Source organism: Gouania willdenowi, chromosome 12 (genome assembly GCF_900634775.1).
Source record: "Gouania willdenowi chromosome 12, fGouWil2.1, whole genome shotgun sequence".
NCBI lineage: Eukaryota > Metazoa > Chordata > Actinopteri > Blenniiformes > Gobiesocidae > Gouania > Gouania willdenowi.
Window position 1 is genome coordinate 20,481,990 of NC_041055.1, and position 16,426 is coordinate 20,498,415.

Here is a 16,426-nt window from a genome sequence, read left to right on the forward strand (position 1 = left end):
GTTTATCATCCAATGGATTAATATCATAAATAATCTCACGCTTTTACGCATTACGCTGGAGATTTCTTCCTATAAAAAAAAAGAGGAAGTTTTTTCTTCCCACTGTTGCTAAATGCTTGTTCATGAGGATCTTGTTGGGTTCTTTCTTTTTTACTGTGGACTCTATATTTTGTTAAGGGCTTTGAGATGACTTTGTTGTAATGTGCACTATATAAATACAGTTGAATTGAATTAACAGTGTCAGCAGCTTCCTGTCTGTGTTCTTTCATTCCTGCCTTTTCTGTAACAACAGTGTTGCTTTTGGTCTGAATTATGGATTTTAATTATTCATCATTTTAAACTTAAACAAACACCTAACCCGGTTGGGACCAAGTAATGAAGTGGATCATATCTGAGCGAGTATAAAAGCTCCACCTCCTGGTACGCTGCACTGTTGCTCTTTGCTGTCATCATGGTTTGAAATCCATTATATTTGTTTAAGATGATAAGCTGCTCCTCCATTGTAAAGACGTACGCTCTCCCAGGTTCTCCATTGATTGGTCAGACGTTGCAATCTCCACCGCTTTTATGTGAGCATGCACGTACCGAGGCTGAAAACACTTGGCTTAAATTAGCGTGTTGTTGTCGACCTTCATAGGACAGCTTCTCTCTGACAGGGAATGTTTGGTTAGGTGAAGCCGGCAAACGGAGATGAATCCAGGATATAATTAGCTAGATTCGTAGCATACCCCATGTTTCATGTCGGACAGCCGTATCCCTGTCTGTAAAACAATAAACAAACCTAACATAACCCAATGTTTTTTTAATATTTACTGTTTGGGTTTGGTTTTAAATACTTGCCTGTGTAGAAAAATATGTACAGTATATTATTAATAACACTATTACTACAATTTTTACGACTATTTAGAATATCTCGAAATATCTGTGGGTGTTTTAATATATACGATCAAATCGTTCCTTGCAGACCCCATTTAAGTCTTTTACGGGTTGGATTTGGACCATAGACCTCGAGTTTGAACCAATGAATAAATGTTTGTGGTCATCAGTTAAGAGATTTGCACATACTGCATGTAAATTCTATGTATATCTATATATACAGTAGCGTGCACAGGTAGACACTAGGTGGTGCACTTTGCCCTCTGGACCAAGCAACTGCCCTTTGGAAAATTCGTTTTTTTTTTTTTTTTTTTTTTTTTGGCCCATGCTGACATGATCATCTGTAAGTGCTCATCGATTAAAAGCGTGTGATAATAATGTCCCAATTAATATTCCCTCCACCCCCATCCCGCCCGCACACACCCCTGTCAACGTGAGCGCGCAGAGCGGACACAAACGGAGGCGCGTTGTAGCAGCAGACAGTGCACAGCTACAGTCTGAAACACACTTCCTCCCCTATGGATACTGCCCTGCCCACCAGCCAGGTAACACGTAAATGAATGCATTTATTTGTCTCTGTTGTGAAGTAGCCTGTCTCAACGCCACACAGCTGGGCATTAATTAGCCGACTGCTCACCTGCTTAACAAGCTGGACGCTATACCAAAATCAATAATAGTTTGTCATTGATATCCTACAGTATGTGAATCTATCAGTATGCTTACTTAAGATGATTATTTAGTAGACTATTGTGTAGGTTTACATTAGGCTACATAATTACACTTGCTATAATTTATTTGCTAAATGAAAAACATGTCAGAGTCAAGAGTTTTAAAGCTCAGATTTTAAAGTTGAACTGTTTCCTAATTTTACTGAAATATCTTAAAAGCTGTGTACGTTTTATTTTAACTACACAAAATTAGACATTAGGTTATTTTAGCTAATTATATTATTACAAGTTATTTCTATGTTACAAGACTTGCAGTAATCTTGTTTTTACCTTAATAGGCTATATTCAACCTTAAAAAAATAGGCTATTACTAAAATTATTATTATTCTATTCTAGGCAGCTACAGCAAGATGTCTGTGCACGCCACTGACTATATAAATTGCCTGCCAGAAGTATTTTAACATCAGAATTAGTGACTAAGCACTTTTTTTTATTTAATCATTACTATCCACTTTTGATTACTCATGCAGTCTTACATGTAAGTGATTTCAAAAGAGTTTGTTTTGGTTAGGAGTCATACAAGTCAAAAGTTAGGGTTCTGAAACAGGATGTGCCATTTTCACACTGTTCCAATTGTTCAGCTGATGGAGGCCGAACATTTTAGGGGGGACTTAATATTATAATGCATTATTCATCCTTCTTTCTTTTCCTTTTCTTCTTCTTCTGAGGAAATCAACTTCCCATGTGCCAACAATCATCACATTTTGCACAAAGGTCCAGTCCAAACCATCCACACATATTTGATTTATCAGTACTTGAGCCAACAAACCATCAACATGTATTGTGAACATATAGTCGCAAATTCTTGCTAAATACTTGCAATTATTGTTATCTTCATCATATTTGTATATTGTATATTTGTATTATTTTTGTATATATCTGTATCATATTTGTATTATTTGTATATTGTATTATTATTATTAGTATTATCTATCTAACTTTATTTTTACTACTGTAATGTGTGTGTATCTGATCGCTATTTTTAACAGTCTTACTTATTTAACCTTTTTTTTCTTTTTTCCATCTTTGTTAAACATTTTTATTCTTTATTTTATTATTATTATTTTTTTCTAAAGTGGCTGTAACAAAAGCAATTTCCCCCTGGGATTAATAAAGGAATTCTGATTCTGATTACTGTAGTTTTGCTGATGATTGCCTGGCCCCGACCATTGCTGCGCAGCATCTATATTTGCTGTTGTGGTTAGATGCTGATGGACAAAGCTGTCTTTTTAACCTATAAAGAAGCATTATTTCCAGTATTGTCTGCAAAAACACACCTTTGTAGAGTGGAAAATCAAATGGCATACACAGAAATCAGCTCTGAATGCACTTATTCACAGGTATCGTAATTTTCTTTGTCTTCTGAGTGCCTGGGAAAAAAAACATCCGTCTCTCTTGTGTCAAAAGAATGGTTTGAAAATTATTTGAGACAAAATGCATTGAGCAAAGCCTTGGTTTTAATTGAAAGCAGTGAAACCAAAGTGTTGCTGACAGACAAAACCCTAATGATAGACTGAAAATGTTAAAATTGCACATTTTTTCCACAGGAGGGACTAAAGTTCAAGCTTTTTTCTCTTCCTGCCATGAATCAAACTTCACTGTTGAACTTCTGCTACACTCATAACCACAGAAATGTAAAAGTAATGAGACACTAAAACGAATCTAGCGAAACTACTGCATATTAAACAGTTTCTGGGTTATACACAAAGAAAAAAACTCAAATAAGAGGAAACACAATGTTTTCTTTATGTTTAATTCAAGTAGAATTGTCATACACTCGAGAATAGGGCTTCATTGATTAAATACAAATATTACAAATTCATTTGACTTTGAACAAGTTTTACAGTTGTGATATATTGACTTTGAACTGGTCAACTGTTCTGCGATACCTAATATGACTACAGTATCTCTATACATACATTTACATGAGATATAAAATGCGTGCATGAAGTTAAAAAACAAGCAAACAACAAAATACTGCGATACAAACATTGTCCAAGTAAAAAAAAAAAATAGCAAAGAAAGCACAAACGCAAGGAAAATTAACATGAACTTAGACTATATTTAAGTATGTGTAATATTTAAATAACACCATGAAAGCATTTCTTAAAAAAAAAAAAAAAAAAATCATGTTTAATTTTGTTTTATTGCAGTCGTCTTCATGGTCATTTGCACAGCTTCTCTCCTTAACTGCAGAAAAATCCTCAATACCTTTAACACAAACACAAAATAGTCAGGTTTACATAAACTAAAGAAAGAACATTTGTACATAATGCAGTTATTTTCATCATCATACTCACGGTGACATGTGGCAGCCTGACACATAGGCGTAGCTGCCTGTGTATTGAACATCACATCGCACAATGTTGTTGGTGTAATCTGATTCTTCGATCTGGTAGTGAGGATTTACGTTGATCTGCGAGAAGAAGAAGAACATGTAGAACAGGGTCAGTTTAAAGTGGGCCAAACCATAAAAATACTGCATTATTGTGCCTTGTTTTTAACACTTGCACGTGCAAATGACTGTATATACATTTCTTAAGGTGTAACTCATGCAGTTAAAGATATTGATGGAATTGAGCTATGTGTTAATTTACCAAATGACTAATGCACGTGTCAAAATGAAGGCCTGTGGTCCATTTTTAACCCATCTAAATTAAGAAAAAATGACTGAAAAAACAGGAATCATGAAGTGAAACCCTGTTTGGTAATGTACAAGATCAGGGGTTCTCAACCGGTCTCACCCTGGGACCCACATTTTGCCACGATCATTAAATCGCGACCCAACTTTTTTTAGAATTCAAACAACCAAATTTATTTTTTCAAAAATAACTTTTGAAAACACATATATAATTAAAAAAAAAAAAAAAAACACACAAATCTATAAAATGAGAGTCATTAAGGATTTATTTATTTATGACCAGCTGTCCGCGACCCACCCAGTACAGGTCCACGACCCACCAGTTGAGAATTGCTGCTTTAGATGTTTGTGAATCGTATTTTCTTTATAAAAATAACTGCATTACTCTGGTTTGCATTTAAACTGAGTTGAAAGTTGCTCCTCAAAATAAAATAAGTTTGACAATTCACAAATGATGTTTTTAATGTCATTTTAACTTTTGAGCAAAATCATCTCGCGGGTTGAATTGGATGCTGTTGGGGGCCAGATTTGGCCCCTCTGGCCTTGAGTTTGACACACGTGATGTAGAAAGAAAGAATGTCAAATGATTAACAAAGGAAAGGAACCGTGTATTAGCACAACATGTAGCCAAATAAATGTGTCTTTTAGTGTCTTGGGTGGATAAACCGACAAACCTTAAGCGTGTACCGTCCAGGTTTCACATCTGTGATGTCGATCCACTGACAGTCGATGTCGGCGTTGTAGGTATCATAACATCCTGGGCTCAGGCCCTGCACGTTGGACGACATCCATTCAGAAACAGCACAGACAAAACAGTTCTCATTCAGTATTTCAAACTAAAAGAAGGTACTTGTTGGAGTAGGAAAAACAAATGATTTTTAAGTATGAATTCTTATTCCTCTAACTCAAGATAAATGATCAACATATAGGTACAAAAATAATAACAGGTTTTTGGGTCATGCATTCAAAGTGTCTTCAGGGTACTGAAAAGGAGAAGAAACACAAGCTGGAAAACACATTGAGTTTAATCTGAGACATGTGGAACCATAGCAGGGAAAATGCAGGAAACCACTAATTGACCTTCATAACGGGTCAGAATCTGACGCTGCTTTGTCTCAAAGTTCAGCAGCTTCAGTAAAAGAAGGATTGTTTGTGTCAGCCTCACGCTTTTTGTTGGGACTGTAATGCAGTATTTCTCAAATGGGGGTACGTGTACCCCTAGGGGTACGCGATGGGACTAGAGGGGGTACTTGAGACAGAGAGAGAGAGAGAGAGCGTAAGATGACCGGAAATGATAAAAACTACAGAAATAAATCTATTCAGGAGGCACTAAATCAGTTACATTTCTGAAAAATTAAAAGTATTTTTTAAATAAAAAAAAAACTTTATTAATAAATAAATAAAAAACTATTTCTATACTTTATAAATCTAGTTCAACTAAGATGCAGTAAAAAAAATATATATATCTGAGGTCAAACATGATCAAAAACTAATTCTAGAAAAAAAATGTCTTTGGGGTCACCATGAATTCTTGATATCAAAATGGGGTCACGATCCAAAAAAGGTTGGGAACCACTGCACTAAATACTGTTTCTTTGAACTTATTTACACAATGAGATTCTTTAAAATGTGTGTAATCACTTGTTCATTCCATCATTATGCTCTATAGTTGTTTTTAAATAGTAACTAGTTTTCTAAGCAAAATGTTGTAGTCGGACAAAAGGGGGTACTTAGATTCCTAAATAAGAGAAAGGGGTACTTGAGCCAAAAAAAAGGTTTGAGAACCACTGCTCTAATGTACAGAAATATCTTAAACCTGACAAACCCGTGGCTAAATATCTCCCTCACTACTCATATGTACACACGTGATTTGTTTTGCTGATGTAAATCTGTATGGTAAATCTGATTCACGTTGACACAGGTGCTTTGAGCAATCTGCATTAATGTTGCGGCTGCCAAAAAAAAGCTATACCTATCATGCACTAACATGTTATTTTTTACAGGATATGTGGTGATCTAATAGGAAAACAGACACACTATGCATGACTACATGTAATGGTGTCATTAAATTCTCCAGTTTGCACAGACAGGTTCTATATGGGAATGCAAATCCTGAGTTCATATTTCCACCTTAAAGAGCCGACTCTTTAATTGCTGAGAAAACGTCAGCTGTGATTTTAGCTTAATTTGGTTCGTGATGATTAATTTGTTTTTTTATGGACTTTTCCCCCCCCCACTCTGAGTCAGGTTTCTGCTTTTCCCTGCACTCACGGAACGCACTTGTTAACAGTTCCCTCTTGTTGAAGTAAAATTATGCCATCATAGTGAAGGTATTTCTCCATCTCAGGCTGGTATCTCATCTAAAATCTTTACCTTGTCAAATAAAGTATTTAACTAAGTTGGGATTCATCTACACCATCAACTACAAACCAGATTGCTATGGTTTGTTTCTCATTTTTCATTTTCTAAAAAAGTAATACCCCCCAAAAAATTGGGGGTCTTTTTTTCCTCTCTAATAATATTGTATCGTTATCGCGAGCCCTGTATCGTCTATCATATTGTGAACTCAGTGTATTGTCCCACCTCTGGTATATAATACTAATCAACCTAAGTCTGCTATTCCCTTTTTGTCCTGCTTTATTCCTGGAAATGTGTCGTCTTTCTCGAAAACAGTATTAGTTCCTTTTTTTGCATTGACTTTCGGTGCCACTGTGAAAATTTCACTACTTTGTTAGTGATCATAATGTAAAACCCATTGACTGATCATTGAATTGTTCGGCTATTCTTGGTTTTTGTCCTTTAGGGCAGTGGTTCTCAACCTTTTCTCCCCACGACCCCCAAAATAAAGGTGCCAGACTCCAGGGACCCCCACTGTACCTGAAGGTGCTGAACGCACACATGAAAAATGAAGAACATTCATGTGAAGACGGGTCCATCTATAAGGTTAGCAAAATATCCACTGTTATCCAGGAAGTTTATTATTATTTGGGCCTTAGTATTTATACTCATCTTAAAGATGTAAATCCTTGTTTTAATCAGAAATAATGTGGGTTAAGAGTGACCGAATAAGGTGGTGAAATGGGATTTTAAAAACCACAGAAGTTGATTAAAAGTAGCAAATTAGAGTGGACAAAAACAGACAGAAAAAGTGGTAAAAGGGGTTCAAAGAGTCAATATTGGCTTAAAAGTGGCAGAAATGACGGGAGGAGCTAATGTAATTTAAAAAGTAGGAACAATTAGTTTAAACTGCCAAATAATGAGCATGAGAAATTGTGAATGAGGTTAAAGCAGTAAATATGGTGAAAAGAGGTTAAAAGTGACAATAATGGGTCAACATATGCAACATTAGGTGGGAAAAGGGTTTATAAGTGAAAATATCTTGAAAGTGGAAAAAATGTGCAGAAAAGTGATGAAAACAGGTTAAAATATGGCAAGTTTGGTGGTGCTGCAGAAAAAGGGGTAGAAATATGCAAAAATGGGCTCCAATTGTTCCGAAATAATTCTTAGTTTCTTCAAGGCATCTGAAGACCACCTCCCAGTGTGTGGTGACCCCAAATGGGGTCCAGACCCCATGACTTTAGGATTTTAGATTGGGATTTTCCATCCTGTTTCATCACACAATAGTTGATGCAATGATTTCCAGTTAAGTGTTGTTTCAGTCATAGCAAGCAGATTATAATCTGGATGATGGACATTCCTTTTAATCAAGCTGCAACTTTTCCAAGCAAAACATAATAGCTTTATAAAAACTGCAGTTCAAAGGTGATTTCAACATTACAAGTCATTATGGAATGTGAGTACGGTAATCTTCTATAAACAGGTCACTGAGGGCAGCAGTAAAGATAAAAATGTGTGCAGGAGTGAATTCCTTGGTAATGTGTGTAACCTGGGTGTGTGCGGTGCAGGCGAACCGCCTGTAGTATCCATAGTCACATGAAGTGTCTTCCAAGCAGAAGCTGGCCTTATGACCCTCTGCAACCGATGCCTGTGTGGTGGAATCCAGCAAGTCATAGTGGCTGAACTCATCCATGCTGTGGAAGTGCCTGTGGGTCAGAAGCAAAGCACTCATGATGTCAGGAAACAACAGTTCTTTATCAAAAACCCACATTTACATAAGATTTGATCAAAGTGGCAGAAGCATTACAGAGTTTATTGAATTCACCATGCACATAAAATATGTGAACGTACAGAAAAGCCTTATCTTGTTTAACTTTATTTCCAAATCTTAAAGAAAACCATCTGGAGTTCAACCTAAAGCCCTTTCAAAAACAAAGTCAGAAATCCATACGATCTACGTAAACAGTTTAGCCAAGTACTGCCAGCAGCGCTCCATCGTAAGGAGTCTGCTGGCAGAACCTTTGATGCATAACATAACTGAGGACTGAGGTCATTTATTTAGGAATGGGGGGATTATCTGGGCCCTTTCCACAAAAATACACACAGTTATACTTATGGGTTTATTCTGCAGCCATCATTTATCTTTAGCTACAGAGTTACAGCTGTAAATATCCATATCAAACCACTTATGTTTAAAAAAAACAACAAGAAACTGATAAAGTTAGTCCTTATATATAGGGAAGATTAAAGATGAATGAAAGAATCTGGGTTGTGATTCAATCCTGGCGAATTGCTCTCCAAATCAAAAACATGGAAACATAGAAAAAAGTAAAATCTGGTTCAACAGATGGTGTCAATTAAATTGTCCCTCAAAGAAATCCAAAGTATTTGCAGTAATGAACAACAATTTTTAGAATTGTATGATTCAGGTGCAGAATGACGATGAATTCAGACACTTCTTCAAGCATCTCCTCATTATCAAAGTATGTTTTGATGCTGCATTTAACTGCATTGCAGTCAAAGTTTGCAAAGTCTCAAAAGCTTCAAGTAATATTTCAGCATTTATCTGTTTGCTTGTTTGTTTGTCTTTTAGCAGTATTACATCAAAAGTACTAAATGGATTTTGATAAAAATTTTAACCAAAGATATACCTTACACCATGGAATTTTCCATTTTATTTTGAAGGGGATCCAGACCAATATACTGATTCTGGATCAATTTGAAAAATCAAAAAATCTCTATTTGTCATTGTTCATAATTGACTAATCTTTAAGAAATTTGACTCAGTTACAATATGTTGGGTTGGCTCCTCTATTACTCCACCGAGTTTCATCACAATCGGATCTGGATTGCGCATTTCATACATTTGGACCTACTGTATTGAATTGAAATGTCTTCCGAGCCTTTAAAGTGTGAATGATCATTGAACAACGTTAAGGATCACTGATCCAGTTAACTGAATATCTGGCTAATAAGAGGATATTTGGCACTTGGTGCCACCCACACTGTCTGTAGTGTTTGTCAGGTTAATCATACATTGTTTAGATACATACTGTATCCCTTTCTATGGTCTGAGATAGTAAACAAGAGAAGCCTAATCTTGGGATGAAAAGGCTTTTCACAGAGAATCTTTTCTGGATGGCTCTGGTACGTACTGGTGACAGCTGTGCCATTCCCAGGCGTAGCGTGGCCTGCTGGGAAGGAAGTCGGCTGTGCCCTGGTTCTTCACCTTCTGAGGAAACCTCAGCAGCATTCGCGTGTCATAGTCTCGGACTTCAGCCCTGTAAGCTGAGCTGCAATGTTTGCAGACAAAAACAGAAAAATACACAAACTGTCAGTTTTGGATTAAAGTGACATCACTTGTGATTGCTTTTCCTGCTACCTCCTCTCCTCTGGGCCAGAGTCTGAGTAAGACCAGTCTGTGTAAATAGTGGGTGGAAAAAATTCTGTGGAGGCATGTGGCTGTTTGGGTTAACGTAAAATAATGTGTTTACCATTCAGGCTTTCTCTGCAGAGGTAAACTATGATTAAACTTTTACTCAAATCCACCACCCTTCCCCTCGGCTAGGGCAGGATTTGGATAATGTGTGTTCCACTGTGCACGGGGTGATTGTTACTGTATAGCTCAGAGAATCACCTTCCGATGTGACATATACTCTGGCTTCTTTACTTTTTCCTGTTTTTTTTTTTTTTGTCCCTATGAATCAACTGCAGCCTACCTGGACAAACAGTTTTCCTCAGCTGCACATCTCAGGTTGTACATCGGGACTCTCTGGGCATAAGCAGAAGCTTGGATGTAGTATGGATCTGGTACAAGATCAGGAAGGCCTTCAACATGCAATAGAAGGAGAGGTCAAGTTCCAGTTCGGGAAGCGAGAAATACAGGAGAAATAAAACACACTTCATGTGCATAAATTAGGAGAGTATTCTAAATCTGCTCATCCTTTGAAACCAATAATAGTGAGTAGAATTCACATCTCATTCTTTGGTGAACATCTCCTTACTGCAGAACAAGGTAACTTGTGCTTAGCGCTCCCCCTAAAGGTCCCTTTTGGTTATGTCACTGTAGTAAAAACTCTGCACCCCCCGCCACCTGCCCCACCCCACAGCTACATGTGTACCTTTGCTCTCCCAAGACGGTAGCAACCTATCACTGAAAAATCCTAATACAACCATGGCACTAAAGGTGCTTTCACAAATATAGTCCCATGTGACCATGTGAACAGTATGAGGAAGAGAGACAAGTAAAATAAATGAATGATGAAGTGTGGAAATGTGTGTGATGTGTTTGTTTGTGTGATGACAAAGTGGCTCTGAAAATGGATGGATAGATAGATAGATAGATAGATAGATAGATAGATAGATAGATAGATAGATGGATGGATATTTGTGTGTGTGCTGCCTGATGGAGTGCTGGGTTGCGAGTGTGCGTGCGTACTTGTTGCGCAATCACACACACTTCGTCGTCGCGGTGTGTGATTGCTGCTGAGCTGTCACTGCATGGAGTTGCTCCTTTCCTTGGACAAAGGTCTTCTCTGCCTTTTTTTTTACTGGCTCCACCATGATATAAGTTTGAGAAAAGTGAAATAGACAACCGTGTGCAGCCACAGGGCTGGTCATAATCGAGCATTAGTTTGTATGGGGCTGCCATAAAGCAGTACGTCTTGCCACGGGGTCGGAGGCAGGGAAAGTTGCAAGTGCTGTTTTCTGGCCAGAGACAGCAGGGGGGATGAAAGACCCCCCAATCACCCCATAAACACTTGTATTACCCTCACAGGGACTATGAGAAGGATTTATTAAGGTGAAAAAGTTACTTAGTTCTGCTTTAACATTAGGAGTCAATTTTTGAATTGATAAGTGGTTAGCCTATTGGTTCCCAACCTTTTTATGGGTCGTGACCCCATTTTTGTATTGCTAATTTCTGGCAACCCCTGAGACATTTATTCTCGATATTTTTATACTGGATCTTATTTGAACTAGATTTATATTTGAGAAAGTGAAAGTTTTGAATATTTTTGTTTTAATAATAAAATAATAATAATAATAATAATAATAATAATAATAATAATAATAATAATAATAATAATTATTATTATTATTATTATTATTATTATTATTAATAACAGTTATTATATATATTAATAGTATTTTTCTTACCAATTACTAGATATTTCAGACGACCCCATTTTATTTCCCCAGGACCCCACATGGGGTCCCATCCACAAGGTTGCAAAACTCTGGGTAGCACATAAAGGACGTGCAGGCTTTACCTTGGTTAATGGTGTAAGATGGAATAGGCTTCATTAACTCACAGTGATCAGGATAAATATAGAAGGATTACATTTCCATTAGTGCAGTTTAAGATTTTTACAGTATATATATATATATATATATATATATATATATATAAAAGATGTTGATTAAATTTGAAACATATAGTTTTGAGGATGTAACCCGCATGTAGGCTACATGTACTTTTACAATCACAGAAACTAACATTTATGTGCAGTGAATTTCACTTTTTTTCCTTCTCCACCTGTATTTTTGGGTTGCCAGGTATGGAGACGACGTTTAAGCAGTAACAACATGACAGTTGTAGTTCTTGGACTGATGGGCTCTTGAAGATTATTTTCACATTATTGTATTTCTAATAGCATTTATTATCTACCTCTGATGCTATCTTCAGAGCACTTTCTCTCTTACCGTACTGATGATACCTTGTGCCATATCCCGGTCTGGATCTGCGCCTCGGTCGGTCGTAGACGTCATAGTGATTGTAATAAGGATTGTCGCTGTCGATGGATTTGTAGGGGTCGTAGGGATCGTCCCCGACCATCATGTCCTCCCTCCTGGGCATAGGTGGCCTCACTGTCACCTTCTCCTGCGTCTCATTGGCTTTCAGGTTCCCGTGAGCCTCCGTGCGCGCACGGTGCTGCTGGTGCCGGTGTTCCTGCCCCCTTAGCAACCTCTGCAGCGGGCCAGGGGGACTCTGGTGATCGGAGGCCGTCCGGGGTGGCTGCTGCTGGGCCGCTGGCTGCACGTTCCGGCTGTCAGTGATGATGGTGAGCGGTTTATCTTGCGCTGGTTCGGGGGGCGCTCCTCTGCGCCTCGGCGGCTGGTACTCCGCGCCCTGACTCAGGATGCTGAAAATGTTGCCGTTGTGTGACCACTGCAGAGTTTGTCGGAGTGCAGCCTTTCGCTCATTCTCATGTTGTATCCGTTGACTTCTCTGACAGTGGACGATCTGCAGCAATATAACCATTAAACTGACGTAGATGTGTGCGTAACGCGGAGTGCCCAAAGCGCACAGTTTCATGATGAAATGAACTAAAACAGGATACAGTAACCGAATGAAAGTAGCCTATTAGTGGACCAACTGCTGCTTTCTTCTGTTAAATGTCCTTCATGATTATAAAAGTTTTCTAATGATCAGAGGACAAACGCTACGTTACTGACTTCATAACGCGGTCATGCGCTCAGATGCGCTGCGTGAGAGCACGAGGATGAAGAAGAGGAGGAAGAGGAGGAGTTCAGCATCTGGATCTCTGCTTCTGTTACACAAGCAAGCCTTTTGCATAGCAGACGTGTGATCATGTCCTGCCAGAGCTGTATGATAAATGCACAGTCTGACCGAACGTTGTGAAAGAGATTTGCTTGCATGCTTGTTTAGATTCTAACACGACCACAATGACAGATGTCAACCTCATTTGACTCATCTACTTTAAAACTGTCTAGCACACGTGGACCTTTGGAGCATCCAATTTGTCAGGAGAAAGAAAAAAAAAATGACAGAGAAAACATAGATCATTTTGTAAATAAAACTCGATTTGCAGGAACTCACAGTTTTTCCAGTGCTTAAATCTCACGATTGCAGTCATTTTTTATGTTAAACAGTTGAAACAACTCAAAATTATTACAAAATCCTCCCATTTCCCTCAAATGATTACATAATATTTCCTTTAATTAAATTGGTCAAGAAATCTAGGAAATTTAAAGTGAAGATCCCGGTGGGATATCTTTCACTTATTGCTTGGATATTGTTGGTTTTTGCATATTTTGTATTTTGTGTAGGCCTACACGTAGAAGTGCAAACTATGGCACAATAATGTTGAAATGACTTGTTTTCTATTTAAAACCTGTGGCCCACTTGAGATCAAACTACTCCGTATTTGGCCCCTGAACTAAAATGAGTTTGACACCCCTGGTTTCGCACATGTGTCAATGTCAATTTGAGATTGATACTTTAGCAAAATTTGAATTATAAAGATTCCCCAAGCCCTGAACTTCTAAGAAAGTATAGTCCTAGTCTGCTTTCTCTGTCTTGGGGAATTCTTGGAATCGCTTAAATCCCATGGATTAAATAGAAAAAACCATTAAAAACCCAAGATGCACTTGTAAAACTGAAGATTTATTGTACAATATATTTCCCATTTGTTGATTCTTTTAAATCCCATTGAATCAGGTATTTAACCATACAGCTTTTCTTTTGCCAGCTGGGTGAACTCCCAACTAGCCTCTGCACCAATCCCTTTCCTTGATAGGAGGATCTCAGAAGTCCAAACAGTCTAAAAAAAACATCTCCCAAAAACCTCTTCGACCTCCTTCACCTCAAACTCGCCTTGCATTAAAGCTTTGAATGTGATTAACTCATCGTGAAAGTCATAATTTGCTTTTCTTGAGTGGAAAAACAAGATGAGAGGACATAAGATATATCTGCTCCTGGAGGCAGACTGTTGACCCTGAGCTCAGCCAGTCAGTCCAGTCCAATCACTGCTGGGAATGCCACAAGTACAGAGGCTGGGAAACCAAATCCAAGGTTTAGATTTTTTTCTTCTTCTATGGAATAGCTGCTGTCGTTATACCAACCACTTATGTTGGTTTTTAGTTTCTCAAGTGAGGGCTTTTCAAATGAGGTCAAATTAAATTCTCTTCTAAATCTAAGAGGAATTGTCTTGATGAAGGAAAACATTTTGGATGAAGGATCACATCTTAACTTATTGTTTATACAACTGAGGACTGCGGCAAATTAGAAAAAATAAACACTAGTAGAAGTGAAAGCTTAGACAAGCTAAACAGTAGCTGACAAAGACATAATGGGGGGAAAACTGGGCTTAATTTTGAGATAGAGCAAACGGATTAAAATATTTGGTTTAGTATTAGCCAGTTGTTTTAAAGAACAGGTCTCATCTTACAGTCGTCTGAGGACGGTTATAGTTCCGCATGTGTGAACTGTCGCATCCAATCATGTCCATGTCTGAGTCCTGGGAGCCCTATGAAAAATATGTTGTCCTGGGTTTGGTTTTGGCTTTGTTGTTTTGCTTCAGTTTTCACTGGTTTCTTTTACAGTGTGACTTATAGCTACAGGATTTTGGTTCATTGGTTCCTCTCCTGTGGTTATATTAATTTTCTTGTACACTTGTGTTGGACTTTTTGCCGAGTTATTCTACTTTATCTCTGTGTCTTTAATTTCTTCCTAAATCATCCACTTACTGTACCATCAGGGGCAGATTCACAAAGATTTGAAATAAAGGGTGGTAATTCAGTTGCTTCCCGAAATCCTTTAGTGACGCAGTTTCCTCACCTGCTGCACGGAATTTACTAAAATTGCAGCAATAATTAGTGCACGAGCAGAACTGGTGCAGACCGCCCTTATTTAAATGAGCGTTTTGCTCGTTTAATATGGAGACGTCAGTGCGCACAAGCACACTGACATCTGAGGAAGTTATATTTGAGGCAGTTGGACTTCTCTGTCTGTGGCACAAATATTAAATGATGTAGATAGCTATATAAACAAATACAAATCTTTTTTCATTTATTTATTTTTTAAAACAACAACTTTAAAACCTAATAATATTTTCCCCCCTTATTTAATGTGGATGCTCCATCCGGTCCTGTAACATTGCTCTGATCAGTGCATGCAAAATAGGCAGATTAGGACAGAAACCATCCTATTGATCTACTTGATCTGAGTTAATGCAGCAACACAGTCTGTCAATCAGTCTGCATTCTTTGAAGATGAACTACTGACCATCATCCAGCGCAGGTCAGAGCAGCGCTGTGTCACTCATACTCTCTTATGTCACCGTTGTGCCATCAGTGATCATGCGTAAATTACGCATCTGCTCTGCTGATTCTGGCCTGACATCAACACGATACAAGACTTTCACGGCCAAAATATGCTCAGTGGAGCAGTGAGCCCAAAGCGATATTGATTGATATTGATGGTCATATCCATATATCCATCTCTGCGCACAGCGACCCTCTTTTTCTGTCTCTCTCTCACACACACCCACACACACACACACACACACACACACACACACACACACACACACTGTCAATTGCGTGTGTATCTGCACCTACTTCTCAGTTGTACTATTTTTTCGTACTAAAACTATCACCGTAAACAGTTCCAGATTTCTTGAATCGCATTGCGTCCCCTGCATTCATTTATTTGCATTTCCTCCTCCCATGTTTTTGCTCCCTCTGGGAGATTCACCTGCTATGCATACTCATTAGAGGGAAACGCACTATATGGAATGAGGGCACATTTTGAAGACGCATAGTCCTGATTCCCTGGGCTTTGTATTCCTTATTAGCGCGTGGAGTGACGTTTGCACACGTTTTAATACCACTAAACCTTTTGTGAATCCGCCCCTCACACTTTTATAACATTTTTACATGGTCAAATTTTGAAGATGAATTCCTGCTTACAGAAATGGTTCCTCTAATAAAATGATTTTTTGACAAATGAAACATAAATACAGTAAGCATGGACTGAGAAAGGTTAGACATGATGTGCAGGCAGCTTTTTCCAAATGGAAATAAGAAGGGATACTGTATA

The 16,426-nt window shown here is 38.0% G+C and overlaps 1 protein-coding gene across 2 annotated transcripts; it reads right to left on the reverse strand.

Moving 5' to 3' along the window:
* Positions 1–3,341: 3,341 nt before the first annotated feature.
* Positions 3,342–13,088, reverse strand: loxa (lysyl oxidase a). 2 transcript variants are annotated; one of them, XM_028463456.1, is made up of 7 exons: positions 12,286–13,088; positions 10,302–10,410; positions 9,738–9,875; positions 8,132–8,288; positions 4,920–5,015; positions 3,905–4,020; positions 3,342–3,815 (listed from the first exon to the last, which is right to left on the reverse strand). In XM_028463456.1, exons 1-7 carry the CDS (start codon positions 12,896–12,898, stop codon positions 3,809–3,811), a joined length of 1,236 nt encoding a protein of 411 aa, XP_028319257.1. In that variant the 5' UTR covers positions 12,899–13,088; the 3' UTR covers positions 3,342–3,808. The 2 variants fall into 2 exon arrangements, with proteins under 2 accessions (XP_028319257.1, XP_028319258.1); XM_028463457.1 differs by lacking the exon at positions 3,342–3,815 and having other exon boundaries at positions 3,901–4,020.
* Between the last annotated feature and the right edge of the window lie 3,338 nt (positions 13,089–16,426).

Excerpts from the sequence above, each read along its gene's own strand:
- loxa (XM_028463456.1), bottom strand. The coding sequence starts at position 12,898 with ATGAAACTGTGCGCTTTGGGCACTCCGCGTTACGCACACATCTACGTC. Across the intron at positions 5,016-8,131 it reads CCTGCACCGCACACACCCAG|GGCCTGAGCCCAGGATGTTA; the intron begins GTTACACACATT and ends TCCAACGTGCAG. Across the intron at positions 4,021-4,919 it reads CTGGACGGTACACGCTTAAG|ATCAACGTAAATCCTCACTA; the intron begins GTTTGTCGGTTT and ends TTCTTCTCGCAG.